This window comes from Cladosporium halotolerans (assembly GCF_011745625.1).
Source record: "Cladosporium halotolerans strain TM138-S3 chromosome Unknown Sca3, whole genome shotgun sequence".
Lineage (NCBI taxonomy): Eukaryota > Fungi > Ascomycota > Dothideomycetes > Cladosporiales > Cladosporiaceae > Cladosporium > Cladosporium halotolerans.
The window spans coordinates 894,466-910,274 of record NW_027191454.1 but is presented as its reverse complement, the minus strand read 5'-3'; the positions used below and the strand labels follow the sequence as shown (position 1 = coordinate 910,274).

At 53.2% G+C, this 15,809-nt stretch overlaps 7 protein-coding genes across 7 annotated transcripts; 3 read left to right on the top strand and 4 right to left on the bottom strand.

Moving 5' to 3' along the window:
• Nucleotides 1-5: 5 nt before the first annotated feature.
• On the top strand, nt 6-1,973 carry WHR41_01307 (uncharacterized protein; the record flags this gene model as incomplete). The annotated part of the gene is made up of 1 exon (XM_069369913.1): nt 6-1,973. The coding sequence occupies one exon, from the start codon at nt 6-8 to the stop codon at nt 1,971-1,973; it is 1,968 nt and encodes a 655-aa protein (XP_069233305.1).
• Nucleotides 1,974-2,526: 553 nt separating this feature from the next.
• WHR41_01305 (uncharacterized protein) lies at nt 2,527-5,947 on the bottom strand. Its single transcript, XM_069369911.1, has 3 exons — nt 5,601-5,947; nt 5,253-5,547; nt 2,527-5,194 (listed from the first exon to the last, which is right to left on the bottom strand). Exons 1-3 carry the CDS (start codon nt 5,863-5,865, stop codon nt 4,264-4,266), a joined length of 1,491 nt encoding a protein of 496 aa, XP_069233307.1. The 5' UTR covers nt 5,866-5,947; the 3' UTR covers nt 2,527-4,263.
• WHR41_01306 (uncharacterized protein) lies at nt 2,538-4,288 on the top strand. Its single transcript, XM_069369912.1, has 4 exons — nt 2,538-2,708; nt 2,800-3,263; nt 3,327-3,429; nt 3,486-4,288. The coding sequence occupies exons 1-4, from the start codon at nt 2,676-2,678 to the stop codon at nt 4,176-4,178; spliced, it is 1,293 nt and encodes a 430-aa protein (XP_069233304.1). The 5' UTR covers nt 2,538-2,675; the 3' UTR covers nt 4,179-4,288.
• A 3,733-nt stretch (nt 5,948-9,680) lies between the features above and the next one.
• On the bottom strand, nt 9,681-10,451 carry WHR41_01304 (uncharacterized protein; the record flags this gene model as incomplete). The annotated part of the gene is made up of 1 exon (XM_069369910.1): nt 9,681-10,451. One exon carries the CDS (start codon nt 10,449-10,451, stop codon nt 9,681-9,683), a length of 771 nt encoding a protein of 256 aa, XP_069233306.1.
• Nucleotides 10,452-10,737: 286 nt separating this feature from the next.
• Nucleotides 10,738-11,965, bottom strand: WHR41_01303 (uncharacterized protein). Its single transcript, XM_069369909.1, has 2 exons — nt 11,039-11,965; nt 10,738-10,984 (listed from the first exon to the last, which is right to left on the bottom strand). The coding sequence occupies exons 1-2, from the start codon at nt 11,718-11,720 to the stop codon at nt 10,803-10,805; spliced, it is 864 nt and encodes a 287-aa protein (XP_069233301.1). The 5' UTR covers nt 11,721-11,965; the 3' UTR covers nt 10,738-10,802.
• A 225-nt stretch (nt 11,966-12,190) lies between these two features.
• Nucleotides 12,191-14,037, bottom strand: WHR41_01302 (uncharacterized protein). Its single transcript, XM_069369908.1, has 3 exons — nt 13,944-14,037; nt 12,780-13,873; nt 12,191-12,607 (listed from the first exon to the last, which is right to left on the bottom strand). The coding sequence occupies exons 1-3, from the start codon at nt 14,015-14,017 to the stop codon at nt 12,294-12,296; spliced, it is 1,482 nt and encodes a 493-aa protein (XP_069233300.1). The 5' UTR covers nt 14,018-14,037; the 3' UTR covers nt 12,191-12,293.
• A 421-nt stretch (nt 14,038-14,458) lies between these two features.
• WHR41_01301 (uncharacterized protein) lies at nt 14,459-15,253 on the top strand (the record flags this gene model as incomplete). The annotated part of the gene is made up of 1 exon (XM_069369907.1): nt 14,459-15,253. The coding sequence occupies one exon, from the start codon at nt 14,459-14,461 to the stop codon at nt 15,251-15,253; it is 795 nt and encodes a 264-aa protein (XP_069233303.1).
• Nucleotides 15,254-15,809: the final 556 nt, after the last annotated feature.

The following is a 15,809-nucleotide window of genomic DNA, read 5'->3' as shown; positions in this document are numbered from 1 at the left end:
TCGAGATGACTAATATGACTACTATCCGGGACTTCTCCCCCGAAGTGCCACGCGCGCACCACCCTCACGGCCGCGAGCGAGCGCATACAAGGACCGGCCGCGACTCGGCGGAGCACGCGCGGAGGAAATCGCCCTCGGCCAGGGACAGCGTCACTCTCGACCGGCGCGGTAGCACTATCACGCGTACCTCATCCAACAATGACAACTACCTGCGGCACCGGCGGCTCTCGCGCACGAACACGGTGCGGACCTTCCACGAGCCCGAAGTCGACGTCTGGCAGCAGCCCGGCGCGGAGCCGGGTATCGATGTCAACGTCGAGGACGAGAAGGTGCCGCCGCACCTGATCAACCTGGTGGCGCCGTGCGATATCCAGATCGTGGATTTCTCCGAAGCCAACATCTCCGTCCGCAAAGCCGACAACGAGACCCTGAACGAGCTGCTCGAAGAGCCCAAGCCGGACGACTCCAAGTGCAGGTGGATCAACGTCAACGGGCTCTCGTGGGACGTCATCAAGTTCATCGGCAACCGCTACCGCTTGCACAGGCTGGCGATTGAGGATTTGATTCACACGCATTCGCGTACGAAGGTCGATTGGTATAGTGACCAGGCGTGCATCATTCTCACCTTGCAGAAACTCGTGCGGCTGCACCAGCATAATGGAGATCACGATGACTGCCCTGCACACGATGATCTTGAGTCTACGGGTGGAGGCCACAGGGGTGGGTGGTGGCCGGGCCCGAGAGGTGCGCATAAGGAGAGTTATCAGCTGCCGCGGTACATGGACCGCAATGGAGATGGGAAGATCGATGAGTTCGTCCAGGCCCACAGCAACATCTCCGAGCACAGTCCCATTAAAGAGATTCGCACTCTCCACCGCTATGAGAGCGCCCAGATCGCCAAGCACACTGCCTTCATGGAGAAGCATAGCGTACTCTCCGCCGACGATCTGGTCGTGAGCGTGGAGCAGGTCTCCATGTTCCTGCTCGCCGACAACACCATCGTGTCCTTCTTCGAGCATTCCGCAGACGACATCGAAGGGCCGATGATGGAGCGGCTGTACAGCGAAGAAACGGTCCTGCGCAAGAGCTGCGACGCCTCGCTCGTGCTGCAGGCGATCATCGACGCGATCGTCGACCTGGCCATGCCGGTCCGCGACGCCTACAACAAAGCGCGCAAGGAGCTCCAAATCGACGCCATGACCAGCCCCAACATCCGCACCTCGCGCGCCCTGCACATCTTCGGCGAGGAAATCGACATGCTGCAGAACCTCATCAAGCCCATCGTGCACCTCGTCAACGCCCTCCGCGACCACAACACCGAGCCCACCGTCGCCTTCTCCGAAATGCACCTCTCCCCACCCAACACCACCCCCTACCCCGTCGAGAACAAACACCCCCGCGACACCCCCAAGCAGCCCGACCCGACCCCCAAACCCCCAACAAACAAACACCTCGCCCAAGCCGCCCAGCTCCGCGGCCGCTCCGCGAGCCCCACGCCCCGCCTCTCCCTCTCCCGCACCGCCTCCGAATCCGCCGGGCCCCTCAAACGCCACCCGGACGCCGCCACCATCCAAATCACGCCCCTAGCGCACACCTATTTCGGCGACGTGCTCGACCACTGCATCACGCTGATCCAAGCGCTGGAGCAAATGGACGCCAGCGCAACGAACATCAGCACGCTGATCTTCAACACCGTCGGCGCGCGCACGAACAACTTCATGATGGTGCTCGCGCTGGTCACGGTCTTCTTCGCGCCGCTGACGGTCGTCAGCGGGTACTTCGGCATGAACTTTTCCGAGGGCGCGGGCTTGAAGCACGGGTTCAGCTTCTTTTTCGTCGTTGCCGTGCCGTTTACGCTGGGCAGTTTGGCGATTGTGTGGCTGATTGTGTCGTGGGACTCGATGGCGGAGTGGGTGGGGAAGAAGTGGAAGAGGAGGCGGGGGAGGGCGTTGAGGAGGAGGGGGAGGAGGTGATGGTTGAGGGTTTGAAGGCGGTTTGATTTCCTTTTTTGTTTTCTATCTGAGCGTTTGCGTGGATGTTTTTTGGGAAATGCTATGGTGTTTTTTTGAGCGTATGTTTTGGATGGCGGGTGATCTGTCTTTGGATTTCTACTGGGAGTTGATGGAGAGGAATTGCCGGATACGGAAAGATTGCCTTACCACGCGGGGCAGAGAGAGTCAGATCACTGAGATGTAAATATAAGGTCTAATCCACCACATAGTCGAGTGAACAGTGGGCAGCTCTGCGAAACTCGAACGAGAGCACACCTCGAATGGGACAATCTCAGAACGGCTCTCGGACAGCACAGTCGGAAAGCGATCCCAATCGCAGAGCTCAAGAGCAGTGAGATTGGAGGGGAGGTGTATAGGCAAATGATTACCCCTCTAGGACACTTGGACCGAACGCGCATCGGATGTGATATCACGGTCGGATTCGATTGGACGCGCGATATCTGTCCGTGACTTCCCCAGGCTCGGGGCCCCGCTTTTCACAAGACGACTAGGTATTGTCGGGTGTCGAGGAGGATATAGCGATGTCGAGTTTCGCTCGTAAGTTGTGAGCTCGACGTTGCTTTTTCGTTCGTCTATGCAATTTGAGTCGAAACAGACTGTCTAAATCATACAGTATAATCATCACCATCATTGAGAATCCGCAAGTGAGCTTCAGCAATCGACATGTCGCAAGAGATAGATGTTTTCGATCCAGAGGTACGCCCGGACAAAGAGTGTGATCACTCATGGGCGAGCCTCAACGAGGCAGTCGCTTTTTGTCGAATGCGCAGCTCTAAACCCATCACAGATCCATCTCGTCAAACCCGACTCCATCTCCAACTTCACTTTCGGCGACCTAGGCCTATCGAACGGCAGCAATGACGACGTGGTCGCCGGTAGCCACCCATTCCCCTTCCTGACAAAAGACGGCGTCCTCGCCTACCGCCGTTCGATCTTGCGACCAGAAGTCCTCGACAACTGCGCGAGATGGCTCGGCAACACCACCGCCATGCTGCGCAACTCGGCGTCGAAATCGCAATTCGTCACAGATCTCTGGACGAGTCCCGCGACGACCGAGATCGTGCGCAAAGCGCTCAACATGCCCGTCGACATCATCATGCCCATGGAGATCGGCCACACTAACATCCAGGTCATGGGCGACGATTGCTCGCTCGATCGCTTGACGGCGGAGCCGTGGCTTGAGTCCATGAGTTTGACCGACGAGGAGCTGTCTTATGATCCACTGTCTGCGGGTTCGGTGATCCCTTGGCAGTGAGTGTTGCCCTTTTACTGGAGTGTGTTCGTAGCGGCTGCTAAACATGCGGTGTGTGGCAGTTTCGACTCGTACCCGTACGTGTGCATTATCATGCTCAGCGATACTACGTCCATGACCGGCGGCCATACATATCTGAGAACCGGCGACGGCTCGCCTCACAAGGTAAAAGAGACCTGCAAGGAATCATGCATGAATTCGCTAAAGCAAGTAATGCGCAGGTCGAAGGTCCCGCGATGGGAACCGCCGTCGTATTGCAGGGCGGCCAAGTGGAGCATCTAGCATCCAGAGCGTTCGGATCAGCCGAGAGAATCACCACCATCTCGTCCTACAAAGTCGCCAACGTCGGCACTTGGGACAACAGCCTGATAAGCAACGTGCGAGTGTACGATCGGCTGCCAGACCTGTACAGGCAGTGGTCGCTGTACAGGCTCAAGAAGATGCGAGAGGAGATCGAGGCAGTCGAAGAAAAGCTCAGGTCAACTTCTGATCCCAGCGATCCATTCCTACACGACGAGGTGAAGTCTCTCTGCTCGCAGCTTTCGCAATATTCGACGAGGACGATACGGCAGATGATTCCGATAACCATGAGAGACGAGGCGGTCTCCAAGTTCTCCGCGCGGACCGTGACTGATGCGAAGGATGTGTGGAAGAATATCCGAGAGCAGCCCGGCATTCACCGGCGTGTTGTGGATGCTACGGATAGGACCGCCAAAGTCATGCCGGAGATGAAGGACTACCTGCTGGACTGGTACCAGACAAAGGCGCGGTTGGCGGTTGGTGCTGACGGAGGGCATGACAGCTTGCGAGTTCCGCTGGAGGCCTCGGCAGAGTATTACTTTCCGGATGAATTGGTTCGGCAGGGTCTGAACGAATTGCTACTTCTATGGCTTGATAAGATGGATGTCTTGTAATATGAGGGACTGATCGACGTAAAGGTTGTGTCTTGGTAAAAATCCGGATCGTAACATCCTGTGATGACATCCATAATTGCATGCTTCAAGTGACCAGCGTGTTTCTCCTCGTTTTGTCGTTTCTAGCATCTTTCCTCCCAATGATCGCCTCCAAAGCCTGCTCGAGGGCTTTCATATCGTATCTGCCGCCTTTGCCGTTGTCGTCTTTGCGACCATAAAGTCGCATCGAGTCTATGCCGATCCGGTGAAACGCGTCTTTGTCGACTTTCGGGCCGGTTGGACTGTCCAGGTATATGACATGCGTGACGTACTGCGAATACTGGTGCGACGCCGGTCTCGCAATCCCTCGGCTCTCCGCGCATGCATTTGCTATAGCCGCTACGAAGTCCATGCCAGTGAAGGGGTTTGTCGAAGGTCCAGTCTCCCGATCGAGCGTGCCATTCAGGATGAGGATTTTGCACCTAATGGACGGCGAAGCGATTGCGGTGCCCACGTCTCGCAAGACGAGCGATGGAATCAGAGAGGTGAAGAGTGAGCCAATGCTGTAGATGACACAGCCTGCTTCTTTGAGAGCGCCGACCACGCGTGGATTGGTTGGGATCCGAATTTCTTGGCCGTAAGGATTGATGTACCAGAGTCGCTCGATTCTGGCAGGAAGCTCTTCTTCGTCTTCTTTCGAGAAGGCTATAGCGGGTTTGCGCAAAGTAGGAAGCGAGCCTGGTAGATTGGCGTCTTCTACCTTGTCTTGTTCTTCTGTCTCTGCCTTCAGTCTCTGGCTTGGCGAGAAAGGCTCATCCGGAGCAGAGATGACGGAGTCTAGCACTGCGGCAGTCGGCTTGCTGGGGTGGCTGATGTTGTTCTGTCCAGTAATCACCGTGCCATCTTCAAGTCCAGCTGCAATATGATGTGCGAAGTTGGAGTTTAGACTAGGTATGACCGAGACGTTTCCTGGCACTGCACAGATGCTTGAAAGCAGATAGATTGCGGCTTCAAAGCTACCTGTGAACAATCTCGCACTATCGTCAAAGTCAGCAGATTAATATCTCGCGTCTTGATGATCTTGGAATGGCTGACCCTGTCAAGAAAAGATTGCCAATGCTGGCACCACTCCAGTCGAACCTCGAGGTCGGCCTGAGCCTTTTCACAATCTCAAGATTGATCACGTTGAGAAAGCTGCGAATCAGTTCTTGTTTTGGCAGAGAGACTCCTCGCCACAGCTCGTGTGTAGCTTCAACGATGTCGAGCCATTCAGATCTTGCCACAGCGTAATCTTTCGGCAACCGGTGGTTGAAGAGTCTCTTGATGGCCTGTGTTTCTTCCCCATCATCTGGAATCAGACGAACTAGTCGGGAGCGAACATCACCGATACCTTTCAAGCGCGTCAGAATCATGTGCTGGGGAGTATTGAGATTCGCAGCGTACCAGGTCCTCCGAATACACGGATAAGTTCGCTGGACGACCCGCCATTGTCGCTGATCGGGATCACATAGCTCAAAGTCGTTTTGTTTGCATCACGAACGTCGTTGAAGATCTCGACAAGATTGTTGGCGGCACTGCCGCCGGAGAAGACAACGATGCCTCCACCCAGAGCTCTAGGCGCGGGCGAGGCTGAGCGAACCCGATCCTCGGAGATAGTGGGAAGAGGAAGCGAATGCTGATGGCCACTGAATGGATCATGAAAAGCCATTGTTCAATCCAGACTTCTTCATGCTTGTGAAACAATGAGGCATGGACAGACACGCTGCCGTCGCAGAAACGGTCTAGATCACGGAGACGAAAGCCACGAAGAGAGCAATTGGCGAGCTATCAATGTTCTCGGTAATATTCATCACGCTTGCGCACGTTTCAGCATTCTCCAACGCTCTGAGCCTCGAGACCTCCGTCTCCCTGACTCCGACTCGAACATTGAAATAACCAAGAAACCGAATGAAGACCCGTCTCAGAGACGGAAGCAGCTCTTCCGGAGTTAAACAGCACGCATGCAACCCATCTGCGTAGCGGCCTGCGATTTTCCGAATCAGTACAAACGTTCTTGTACAGCCCGATGCCATCCTGTACAGCGTTCCACATTCTCTGAAATGTAGAGAAAGCACGGCATGTGCATTTTGGGTTGATAGACCACACCTAGGATACGCATCTGCACTTGCTGCAATGTCGTCCGCCATCGCAGATATCGTTTGTCTGCCACGCTCCATTCAAGCAGAACAGCTGATCACGGCGGAGAGTGTCAGCAAGCGAACGTTCACGGGCGGTAGTAAAATGCCCTTCATTGTGACTCAAAGGGTAGGATCTGATAGCTTACCACCCTGTGATCACCGCAAGCAAGGTCGTATTCTTTCGAAGGCAGCTTGCATTTCTGGCCGACGGACCTACCACCTCCTACGCCTTTGCCGACAGCGAGTGCAGGGGTCAACGCGATCATTAGCGTAGAAATGAAGGTGATGGAAGAAGTGAGTTGCATTTTTTCGACTGGAGATTCGGATCTAGCATGCACTGCTAGCAGGTTGGGGGGGTTGGAGATAGAGTATCGGTTTCCGAGAAGTTTGGCCTGTGACTAGGATTGTGAGGCAATATGTAGCATCGACGAATACGACACGTCGGATTTGCACATGCATGCAGGTATGCCATCCGGTGGCACACGTCCAGAATTGATCTAGCCCGGTCACGAGCGTTTTGTCCGATTGCAGCAGCTGAACTATCAAAGGCGGGGGTTTCGGGATCGTGAAACGACGTCGTGCAGAGGACTAAGCTGCGAAAGTCGCCTTGTCGCGTAGCCTACGAGTCTGAATGATGCCGAATGGACGTTAGAGACCACCGGTCGAGATTTGCAGCTATGCATGTAAGGGCGCTCCAGCTTCGTGTCCATAGAGAGGGCGCGGTTCAATGGTGATCATGCGGCGCAGCTCATGCTCAGCCGCCTTCAATATATTTAGTGCCACGTCGGTGGACTTACCAAACGTCTAGTGAACAGATGACTCGACTTCGATTCTCGAGTCCAGAGAGACCCTTGCTATCGAGAGGGTGGCTGTGATCTTAGGCTATCCAATTGTTACTACTTTCGGCCGTTGCCATCCTGTTTGTGATAGGATTCCGCATGAATCTGAGGCAACAAGGCAGGAAATTATATTGAAGGATCCGACGTACCACGTCGATGGCGGCCCAGCTGAAATTGTGACGCCTCGCAACTCGTTCGATTGGACAGTTTCTTGTTGATCGATGGTTCTTAGAGCGTGTGCTACGATGCTGCTGAGCTCATGTATTCTGCGAATCATATCACTATTGGTATAGATGGAAGTTCTGCTCAGCCTTTAAATTCTCAAGGCCCATAGTTCTGTAGCAATACTTGCTTCTCTAGCGATTATTAACCTGGGCCAAACTTGATCACTTCTGTCATATTCCCATCATTCCGGTCAGATCCCCAACATGAAGATCGCGGTCCCTGTGGCTGCTGCCTTGAGTCTCTTGACTTCCTGTTCGGAGGCGTACACAATCGGAATCACCTCATTCACGTAAAGAGACTGCAAAGGTCCTGCACTCATCGACTACAAACGGTCGGTTGCCGAGCGTCAATGTGTCAGCACTCCACGTGTAAGTTGATAGCATGTTGTCCATTTTGCTCATGACAATGCATAATAACTTTCCTCTGTAGAAACCGCAGTCCATCCATATCTACAAGCAAAAGACAAAAAATCAGCGTGTCGTCTTTAGAATCCGCAATCTTGGAGGCTGTGCTGGCCAGTTTGGTCAGTATGTTTACCTCGAAGAAAGTGGATTTCATTGCATGGATACCGGTCAGGATGGTATCGGGAGCTTCAGCTGGTTCTCTGCATAGTGCGTCTGACTTGGGTAGAGCAATTGGGATTTGGGGAAAGAGGATTGCGCTGCGTCTTACTTACTACACTCATTGAACACTTCGTCCCATTGCCTTGTCTAAGCGCTGTTCTTCCGAAGTCCGGACCTCTCACCATGACATTAATCGCACTGTTTAATGCCGTACTAGGCCATTTCACAGCTCGTCCAGCGGCAGAGGTACTTTAGCGTAATTTGATGCTCATAACTTCCACGTCCGTCTCGCCCAGCCTCGAGTACATGCTGTAGCACGTAAACATCAAAACGCAGAGCCAGGTCACAGGCCGCCACAACTCACGTGAGCCACGCTTGCCGAGACGCACAGAGTAGTCAAATGCGGGTTGTTTCCACCAGTCGCCCCCGAAGTTCTGGATCATCACGGTCCCTTGCAATAACATGCCTGATGAAGCGAAAAAACATCCGACCTCAGTTGCTGTGTTCCAGCTCAGTGCCTTTCCCTTGTAGATATACAGGGCAAGCAACAAGACCCTCAAGCTTTCATTGGTCATGTAGGTCGATGCCAAGAGCTTGTATGCGAGGCTCAATGCTCCCTCATTGGATGAGAAGAGTGGCGTTCGGCAGAGTGGACATTGGTGCTGATGTCTTTCTTTGATGCTAGTCAGACAACTTATGCAGAGCAGGTGCTTGCACGGCAGTTCTTTGGGAGCTTCATCAGAAGACCAACAGACAATGCAATCCGGATGTGTGTCTTCTGTCCGGTGAGAAGCTCCTTCATCATCTCCGTCGGCTTCGGTGATTGTAGGGTTCCCGGCAGTAGGCCTTGACTTGCGCAATTGCTTAAGAAACGCTTCGAATGTTGGCAAAGGATTCGTCCCGTCAAGGGACTTAGTTTCAGGAAGCATGGACCAGGTGAAAACGAACACAGCAAATCCCCAAGCTGACACCCAGCGACTTGTCCATCCGAGATATGCAAGGACTCCAACTTCCAATGCGCAGAGATGATGTTTCGAATTTGGCCTCCCGGTCCACGCGGTGCGTAAACGCCATAGTGTGACTCCCCATAACAGGAGGAAGAGGGCGACGAGATAAGGAGAGAAGACGGTATCGATGATAGAGACGAGCTTGACATTGAAGAAAGCATCGATGAGGGAGTTGGCCTTGCATGTCGGACTGAAGATATCCTCAGCCCGATTCGAGCAAGCGCATTTGGGCACCATTATTGAGCTTGATCCTGGTTCGTGCAAGTCCTCACGTAGGTAGGAGGAATTTGACAATTCTTGCGTTGGGTTTCCTGTGAAATGAGGCTCGTGTGCAGCGTTTGAACCTGTCGTTGGTCGACGAAGTCTTGGCGTTGGCCCGAAGGATGCACTTGCAAACAGGCCCGAAGACATCCTACGCTTGACTCTCAAAGGCAGTATTGTCTCTAATTTTACATACACTGAACTGCATTATGTCAGGTAATTTTGCGTATTTGTGGTTTCTAAAGAAAGCTTTCAGAAAGCCGTGCCTGATCCGAATTCCGGCACGATGCAATTTATAGCACTTCAAGTCATGCCGAGTTGCATTACGAAACACCCGCATTTAACAGCACATAACTCACGTAGAATGGACACTCGGAAAGATCTAATAGGTGTTTGGATTTTCTTCGCCGGGTTTGCTACATCCGCACACACTTTGTCAATCTCTTGCCTTTCAAGCCGGGAGTGAAACACCTGAGATCTCTTCGTATATCTTCAACAATCGATCCTGCTTCTCAGCCTTCTCAGTGGCATCGTGTGGGCTACCAACGCCACCGGGGTTTAGGTAAATACCAGATTTGTCACCTGCCACAGAGTTCCCGGCAGCATATGCTGCGATCATCTTTGCCGGCGGATCGAGGCTGCCAGGCGCGGAGGAGCCTCCAAGCTTCGTCTTGACCCAACCCGGATCCAAGGCGCTGCTCTGCACATCAGGCCAGCGCTTAGCCACTGCCTTTGCCAGCAGTACATTGTGCATCTTCGTGTCGTTGTAAGCTTGTGACGGGACGAACTGCCTGTTGTTCCACCCGACGTCCTCGAGGCTGGCGTCGCCACCCTGGTGCAGGCCGGAGCTGACGTAGAGCAGCCGCCTGGGCTTGTCCATGAGCGCAGTCAAGACGAAAGGAGCCATGGAGTTGACGGCGAAGATCTGGGCAACGCCGTCCGCAGTCTTCTCGCCATTAGTCGATAGTCCTAGGCCCGCATTGTGGACGATCGCGTCGAAGGGGCCGGCCTTGTTGGCGTCTGCAGCGAGCTTCTTGAGATCAGCGACTGTAGACAAATCGCCAATGATGACACCTTGAGCCTTCGGGATGGCGGCTTGTGCTTGCGAGGCGCGCTGGCTGTTGCGTGCGTGCAGAAAGACGTTGTGGCCCTGTTCGCTGAGGATCTTTGCTGCGGCTTGGCCGAGGCCATCGGAGCTGCCAGTAATGAAGATGCGTGCCATGTTTTGTTTCTTGATGGATTGTTATTGCGAAGAGAATAGAATGACCCAGACCTCCAAGCCATCATATAATACCAGGCAATGTACAGTCAGCAGCGAAGCTTTGATGTCATCGGTTTTACGAGCCCTCAATTCATCATCTAACTCCGGCCTTGCCTCTTATTAGATCGTAACTCCGACCACGCCACCACCGTGCGCAGAGGGAGTCATAATTTCACTGCAATGCGATAGACTTTGATAGGAGTTTACTGGCAAAACGAGATAGTACTTGACCACGTGGCACGTTGGCTAGGTCCGCAAAACATGTTTTCATTAATGCATCTCTAAGAAGCTGACTAAAAGCTAAAGCGCAACTCAGGATTCAATAGACTCAACAGGAGTCACAGATTCCTGCATCTGCTTCACGTCGACATCTGCATGCTCATCATGAACATGGACATGGTCTGGACTGGGGTCCCGGCTTGAGTCTCGTGGACGAACCGTTTTGCGCGGCACGAAATGATGGTGGGTCATCTCGAAGCCAGCGCGTTTGAAGCCTGTCAAATATCAATATCCGGCGTATAATGCAGTTGTTTGAAGTCAAATCTCACCTCTCTCTTCATGAAATGATTCATTGTTCTCATTCGTGCCCACCATAGTCTTGTAGCAGCCTAAATCCCTGGCAACGTGGTCCAAAGCCTCCAGCATTCTGCCACCCAGGTTCTTCCCGCCCTGCCCATCTCCAATCAGGAGGTCTTCAACGTGCCCCACCATACACATGTCATGCGTGAACTTCCTCTCGATGACGAGCGTCCCTGAACACACGACATAGTTCTCCGAATTCGTAATCACGAGCACCACGTACGTGTCTCTCCTGCTGCGCAAATATTCGCAACGTTCATCCCATCTTTCCGGAGAAATGACGCCGACGTGCTTGAGATATGTGTAACCGTTGTCGATATCCTCCCTGCGCAGCGATCGAATACCCCAGCCTCGTGGAAGCTTATTCTCAATGTCCGGGTCGATCAAGACGTCTGCGAGTGGCTCATCGCTCGGAGGCAGTTCAGTAGTGAAATCCGGCGAGCCTCCGATACCGTAGTCGACATTGCCGCAGCCGATAGCACGCGCAAGTTTCGAGTCCTCTAAGCGCTTTGCATTGGGGTCACGCGGTTTTGGTAGTGGGAGGAGTTCGGAGATGAGTTCGTTTGGATTGGTGATCGCTCGGACGAAGCGCGATTGAGAGCCTGAGCGTGGCTTTTGTTGCGGTTGGCTGCTCGGAGGAGTGACTGCCATGCTATTTGACTCACAATACCTTCGTCCAAGAGAAAGGAAGAATCGGCGCCAAGGGGTCAAGGCGGTCTAAAGAGAGGAGGGCGCTGGCATTGGGGGGAGGTCGACATGACAAGGAAATGCGATACTTACCTCGGCGGCACTCCGATGGCTTGTCTCACAACGAGCCCATCCATCGCCATCCACCGCCATAGTATATCCCGCGATGTCTAACAGGTTGCAGGAAATCATCTTGGCATTGGGTGGTTGGTGGTTCAGTCCAAGCCAAAGTGGTGGAGTGGGAGGAAACAAGCAGTGCTTCGGCTTCCCCACCTTCACGCCGGCACTGGAACGCCAAGAACGCGAACGGGCGATGTCTTGATGGCTGGGAGACATCCGAATGTCTGCTCGCAAAATACCGGACAACATTTTGCTTGTGCAAAATTGACTGCGATCGTTATTGTGGTCGAATTTACGAAAGAATTTGAGATGAGTGCAATGTTGAAGAAGTCGATTTCATGTTCATATCTGCGCATTTGTGCATCGTGGTATCGTAGACGCATCCGTTGACCGTTAACCTCCCCAACTGATACTAGCTCAGTCATCGTCTTCCATTCCTTCTCGGGCTTCAAACACCATGAAGCCTTCTGTCTCTCCGGTGATCTGCTGCCAAGCAAGCTTAACCTCATCGAAGGTTGAGTCTGACAACCCTAATTCGAGAGGCGCATGGGCCAAAACGATAGTGTTGGTGCTAGGGCCCCGTTCTTCTCGCACATTGTTCTGGTGATAACAAAGAGACCAAAGCGAATGGTGGGAAGACTCTTCATAGCCTTGGAGGACTGCTTCGACTGCAGCTGCAAGATGCGTCTTGCCCTGCTCGTAAGGAAGAGCGACAGATCCATACAAGACACCTGATGCCATATTAGCCACAGTTCATGATCGTTTCGGTGTAAATCCATGGCGTGATGAATGATCGTATCAGTTGTGTTGAAATTTCTTAATCAAGGTAATTCAGGCAATGTAGATAAGTTTTTCGTATGATCATCATAGGATCGGGTTCGTGGGGCCTTGGGGACAACGTACTCTGTGTTGATGGGCATTCACCTGATTCATGCGAATGTGCAACGATCTGCACAGGTGGCTCATCGGCCGTCGAGGATGGCACGATGACAACTGCGCCAGCTGGTGTGACGCCGCCTTCGGATGTTGGTGGAAACAGCTGGACAAGTGGAGGCGTGACAATAGATATGCTCCTCGTCATGCGACCAGTGATTTCTCGTGTCCCGATAGGCGGCAAGTCGTCCGAGCATCCAGCCAGCCATCTTGTGGTGATCTTCTCACCATCGGAAAGCACAAGCTTGATGTGGTCTTCCGAGGCGGAAGAAATAGAATCTATGCCTTTCTTCAAGACATACACGCCACCGCCAACAGCGCCCGCTCGGCAAGCAACTTGCGCGATTTCTGCAAGTCCACCCCACTTAGGCAAGACGGCACCAAAGCCAGGCCCAAAAACACCAATGCTTCGCAGATGGCGCGCAATTAGTGGCAATGCGGAACCAGTCGATGTGCTATTTGCGGCACTGGGGAGCAGGGTCAAGGACAGTAGGGCTCCATGTGATGACGGTGGAAGGCCGAATTTCTGTTGGAGAAAGTCGGGAAAGGGCCTTTCAGCGTCGCTTTGCCAGGCTTGTGGCTGCTCTTCGTAGTTTTGGACAAAGCGCAAGAACTTCATGAGAGATCGCTTAGCCCGAAGATCAAACGTGTTGTCTCTGAAGATGTCTTCACGCCCACTCGGCACGCGGGTGATGTGTGATCGGCTGCCGTCGTTCTCGCTGAGAGGCTCGGCAAGAAACCACGATCCGACTGCTTGGAATTCAAGCTGGTTGTGCATCCTCGACGAGACTAAAGCAGCCAGAAGTTTGGACTGGGCGTGTATAACATGCGGCGCTAGGGCAAGAGAATATGCGCGCGGTTGGGACAGCTTTATGCCTCCTTCTTCCACAGCGTTCTCTTGGATCGTCGCATGACTAAAGGTCGTATTGTGGGCTTCCTCGCCTGTTGCAGCGTGCTTTGTTGCCCAGTCTCTTGCCTCCGACAGACTTAAAGCGGCCTCATTACCTCCATAGTAGTCGTTGCGATCAAGGTGCAAGACGCTCTTGCCCGAGCGAGATAGTGACCTTTTAAGGTGGGCTTATGTCAGTTAGCTTTGGACGTATGGAACGCCGGGGTGTGAAGTTGGAGGCTTACAGTGCAAGCAGCGATTGCGGCAGACCAGTGCCAGCAATCACGACATCCCACTCTGTGCCGTCGAGTGTCTCCATACTGAAGTGCGATCAGCGGTGGTGGTTAAGAAAGAGGATCAACAGTCGCAGATTTGTGCTCCCAGCAGCTTTGCTCTAGCGCGCCAAGACCCGAGCTCGAGCTTCATCGGTCTTCACTTGCGATCCTCTACACAGACGTCTCCATATAATCTTCTAAGCCCTACAATATTAAAACGAATACACAGACTGTCGCTCGCTATGAGTGCCACTCGTGTCATCCGGTCTCAGGCAGTGCGCCCGCAACTGTCTCTCCGCTACCAGCACCTTCGCCGAAGCGAATCGACTACCGCCAATGCGACTCGATCATCAGCGACACCTCCTTCTTCGCCTCCGCCGAAAACCTTTTTCAGAAGACATCGCCGCACAGCGTGGATTACTAGTGCTGCTCTGGGTGGAGGTCTACTAGGAAGTTTCATATTCCATTCGATTGCTCCACCTCCGATGCCCGAATATGGGTCCCATGAAGACGGCATTCTCATGACTGATCTCAACAAGAGGATCGACGACGAATTTAAGGTCAAAGTTCTCAGAGGGAAATGCTTGGGTGTGACGAAACAGTTGCGTGGAGAACAGGGTGGCTGGGTTGAGGTGGTACCGCGACCAATCGACGAGAGCGTTCCGGAAGCTGGGCAAAAGAAGGGATTTGTTGCCGGACTTCAGGGAGCAAAAGGCCTTGGAGTTGAGCGTCTTTTCTGGGATCGAGGAGATCACAAGCTGATCGCAATTGTGTGGTTTGGTGGATCTCTCTCCGGCTGGCCAGGCGTCACACATGGCGGCGTGATCGCGACACAATTAGCAGAGAAGTTCGCACTCGCTGAAACTCTTGCTGAAACTCCGGCATCTGTAACTGCGGCAGCGATTCCTCAACGTCTACCCGGAACGGGAGATCACGCAAAGATGCCGCTCCCCCCCGACCCCATGGACGAGCCGGCGCAACTCAGCTTAAGCTATGTCAAGCCAACCTACGCAAATGGATTCTACGTCATCCGCATCTCTCCGTCAGTCCCGCTTGAGGAAGACCCTAAGCACATTGTTCCATCAGAACCCAGTGGTGGACATGAGTACGAGGCAACGATTGAAACGCTTGATGCGCGCATCTGCGTCAAGGCTAAAGCGAAGTTCGAGCCTAGCACCAAGCTGCAGAGGGCTGAGACTCAGGTTAAAGAAATTACTGGAGCGAGCTATGAATCGTTCAAGGAGTGGATGTGGCCAAGCCGCCAGAAGTCCTCGACTTGAAGTTCGAGTCTCTTCATCGGCAAGCAGAGATAAATCGAGCTTACAGCCTCCATGCCAGGTCTTTCGCATCTGACTTGGAAGAACGCAATTTGGCGAATGAGGGCAGGGCTGATGTCTTGATGTTTCAAGCGCCTGAGTCTACCTCTACGTGGACTCCAATTCAATGCCACATTGTAGATCAAAAGACCTCAATGACAGCACCTACCATAATGGGCGATGTATTTGGAACGCATTTGACAATGATCATAGCGCCGAGTCTTTTCAGCCACTGCTGATGAGGGCGCACGCTCCAGGACTGAAATTGCCTGCAGCATATAACAACGTATGGAATCTGTACATCGCTTTGCTGGAGATTTATTATTTATCCATATCAATAGACACTACGCTCAATCGTCATTGTCGGGATGCAGCAAGAACGCTGTCATCCAGACTTGGGCGCACAAAATGATCCATAACTTCCGCCATCAGTCTCGATCGTTTGCCATCTCCGCCAATCGAGACTCGCGACCTCGGACTCGCAAGACCCGCAGCTTCGGATTCGCAACTCCGCCCAGCA